We start from the raw sequence: 3,133 nt of genomic DNA, 5'->3' as shown, positions 1-3,133 counted from the left end.
TTCACACCATTTCGTTTCATACGGAAACGGAGAGACAATTTATTTGTGTTGCGACTTATCGAACAGCTTAAGACAAGTGACATTTGGATTCAGAGGCACTCCTTTGGTAAAGCTGTTTAACTGAGTGTGTATGCCATTGCCTACAACCATCCCCAGTCGAGGGCGCTCTGGACTACATCTCCGAACCGCTGTACCATCTGAGGGGAGGCCTGGATCTTAAAAGTTGGCGTTGGTGTCAGTTGCTTGCTTCCAATCGTATCACCCAACCCCTTGACCGAGTCGTGCAGCTCCTGTACGCCCTGTGCGTCGGCAAGAAAGGCGTGTAGTGCCATAGGCGTCCAGCAGACGCCATACCGAACGGCCTCCTGCATTCTGACCTGTGGGAGGGACGGGGAACCATTACGGGCACGGCGGACACTCACTTGTTTTCGGATTTTTCATAACATTAGTCAAATCAGAAGACATCATCGCTGGTCGTAATTCCATCAGGAGATTTACTGTTCAGAATCCTTAAATTTAAATAAACATCAAAAAAGTTACTATGAGCTGTGTCTAATGCTTGACAGGAAGTGGGACAGTCCTGGTATCTTTTTCCTATTACTTGTATTACTTGTATTACTCGTAATACCTGTAATACCTAAGTGGGACAGTCCTGGTATCTTTTTCCCTGATGGCGTCGTTTTGATAAGTTAAACATTCGACCCTCCTACGCACAAGCGGCTATCTTTCTGAGACAAACGGCTACCTGCTTTTCTTTGAGGTTAGGACTGTCCACGTTTATGTCCAATAACGCCCGAAGCAAGAGACATAAAATCACTGTGTGAGAAATTTTCTGCTTTGACAACCGCAAAGAATAATTGGTTAAACTGACTTTCACAGTGACAGTTCAGTGTGAACTTTTGTTCTCGTTTAGCAAAACTATACACCTTATTACCACTTTTCCTTAAATAAGCCGCCAGAAATTGGTAGTTATATAAAATTCTATTCACCCGAGAACTTACTGAGCTAAACCTTTACAGGATGCCCTTCGGAGCGGTATCATCGGGACATTCTGGGGAAGCTGCCACATGTTACATCTTGTCTGAGGACATCCTAAGTAGCGCCTCGGTGGGACATAACTACACCCAGAAAAATCGTTTCTTGTTTCAAGTAAATTTTTCTTTGTTTCAAGTGCACGCTGACACAAGATCAAATTCACTCTTGAAACAAGCTGACATTTTCTTTCGAATAAGAGAAAAATCTTATTCCGAAGACAATATTGCCTTGTTTCAATGGTGAATTTCATCTTGTGTCAGCTTGCACGTGAATCAAGAAACTATATTTCTGGGAGTTGCAGCACATAAACAGGTCCACCTAAGGATGTACTTGCATGGTATTGTCCTCTCTGGGGACATTCTAAGTAGCACCTCGGCGGTACATCCCTAGCAGCACATAGGCAGCGTGAAAGGAGCGATTTTGTTTTACTCGGGCAATTGATGAAGTGTGTGGACCCATACCACACAAAGCCGTTTTAACGTGAAGCGTATAGATCAAAGCGAACAGGAAAATGCTCGGGAAAATGTCATTTTCTGACAGTACTATTAAGGAACCACCAGACGATCTTAAAATATAATCCAAACGTTGTGTACGATCAGAAATATACCATCAGGAAAAAGAAAATATTCTGATGGTTTTCACGCCATCAGAAAGTTTAGGAGCAGAGCAAAATGGTCATCAAAGAATGTGGATAATTCCAGGTTGTAAGCGAACGATCAGAAATTAACTATCAAGAACAGAGGAAACCATCAGAAACCGTGTATACGATAAGGAATCGGAGCATGTCAGAAAATCCTGATGCAATTTGAACCAGTGACACTAAACCCGTCTGTTGCTTATGTTGTGCGTAAGAGTTGCAGAGTTTAAAGCAGCCGTACTGTTTCCATAATTGCATGCATATCTATGTACAATTCGTGGATAGGTCTGAACTGCAACTTGCACCAGATTATGTCACAAAAACAGGCGCTTACTTATGCGTCAGTTTTTATGACTTTTGAAGTCGACCGTGGAGAAACTCAGTATAATAATGAACACTGGAAAAACTCATTTGAAGCGCGTCACGTTTCTTTATGCACTCTCGAGGGAAAACGTTTCTTGATACACTCTCCCTGTGATGCCCCTATAACATTTTGCATGGAGTGGAGTGCATCAAGGCACGTTCTCTTCTTGGAGTGCATTAGTTTTTCTAGTGAATTAGCGTACCATAAACTGATCCCAAGAATAGATGCTGTCCGGGTCCATTATGCCCGAGGATCTCAATGTGTCTTGCAACTCGCGGTGGTAGCCTCGCAGCAAGTCGTCCCAATGCTCGTCTCTAGTCGCCTTGTCGGTGCATGCCACCAACAGGGACCCTAGGTCCATGGCCGTGGCCCCAAACCTTGAGGTCTGGAAGTCGATGAGCTTGCAGCCTGTGACTTCACCCGAGACCTAGAAGCAGTAGGTTATTGAGATCTTTTTTATTGCTGTCCTTAAAAGTAAAAGCTGAAAACGCCAGATGATTTATGACTCGGCTTGTTGCAAGAGGGGTCTGTTTCTTATTGGCTAACCTGCGCACTCAACTTTGGAGGCTTATGACATGTATAATATTGAGTGATATCAAAACGCAATCACGTGGAAATAAACATTAAATGAAACATAAGCCAGTACTATACAGCATACAGTCAATAGCGTACGTCATACAGTCCATACTATACGACATACCTGCGGTGAGCAATAGACCTCCAAAGTTGAGTGTGCAGGTCAGCCAAAAAACAGATTCGACACTGTTGGCCGTCTCTTCCCAGGTTTTGCTGATTACGAAAACACACTAAACCCCCAAGGGACTGTGTTGTAATTAAACATACAGTGTGCTATACAGACCTAGGCAAGGAGGACTTCACGAAACGCATTTCTAGACGGTCGCTAGAATTCAAAATTTTAGGACCCCCAAGTGCAACAGTCCGAAATATTATGTATAGATCTCATTTTAACTATTTATCTCAAAATTAAGTATTTGAGCGACCGGCTACATGGTAAGAAAAGGCATTTGCTGTCGCAACCTACCATAAAGCTGTCAGAGCTAACATCTTCGCTAGTATGGGCACAGCGAACATTCTTC

At 43.2% G+C, this 3,133-nt stretch overlaps 1 protein-coding gene across 1 annotated transcript in view; it reads right to left on the bottom strand.

Annotated features, from left to right (window-relative positions):
* The window catches only part of LOC113207097 (uncharacterized), a gene marked incomplete in the record, with an annotated part of 35,621 nt that continues 32,488 nt past the window's right edge, over positions 1-3,133 (bottom strand). Inside the window, 2 exon segments of the mRNA XM_052268223.1 lie at positions 1-377; positions 2,239-2,463. Coding sequence (XP_052124183.1) covers positions 141-377; positions 2,239-2,463 — 462 coding nt within the window.

The sequence above is a fragment of the Frankliniella occidentalis genome, unplaced genomic scaffold (genome assembly GCF_000697945.3).
Source record: "Frankliniella occidentalis isolate FOCC.00 unplaced genomic scaffold, Focc_3.1 Scaffold65, whole genome shotgun sequence".
In the NCBI taxonomy this organism is placed as follows: domain Eukaryota; kingdom Metazoa; phylum Arthropoda; class Insecta; order Thysanoptera; family Thripidae; genus Frankliniella; species Frankliniella occidentalis.
Note: the sequence above shows the minus strand (reverse complement) of the source record. Positions and strands in the feature narration are given on the sequence as shown.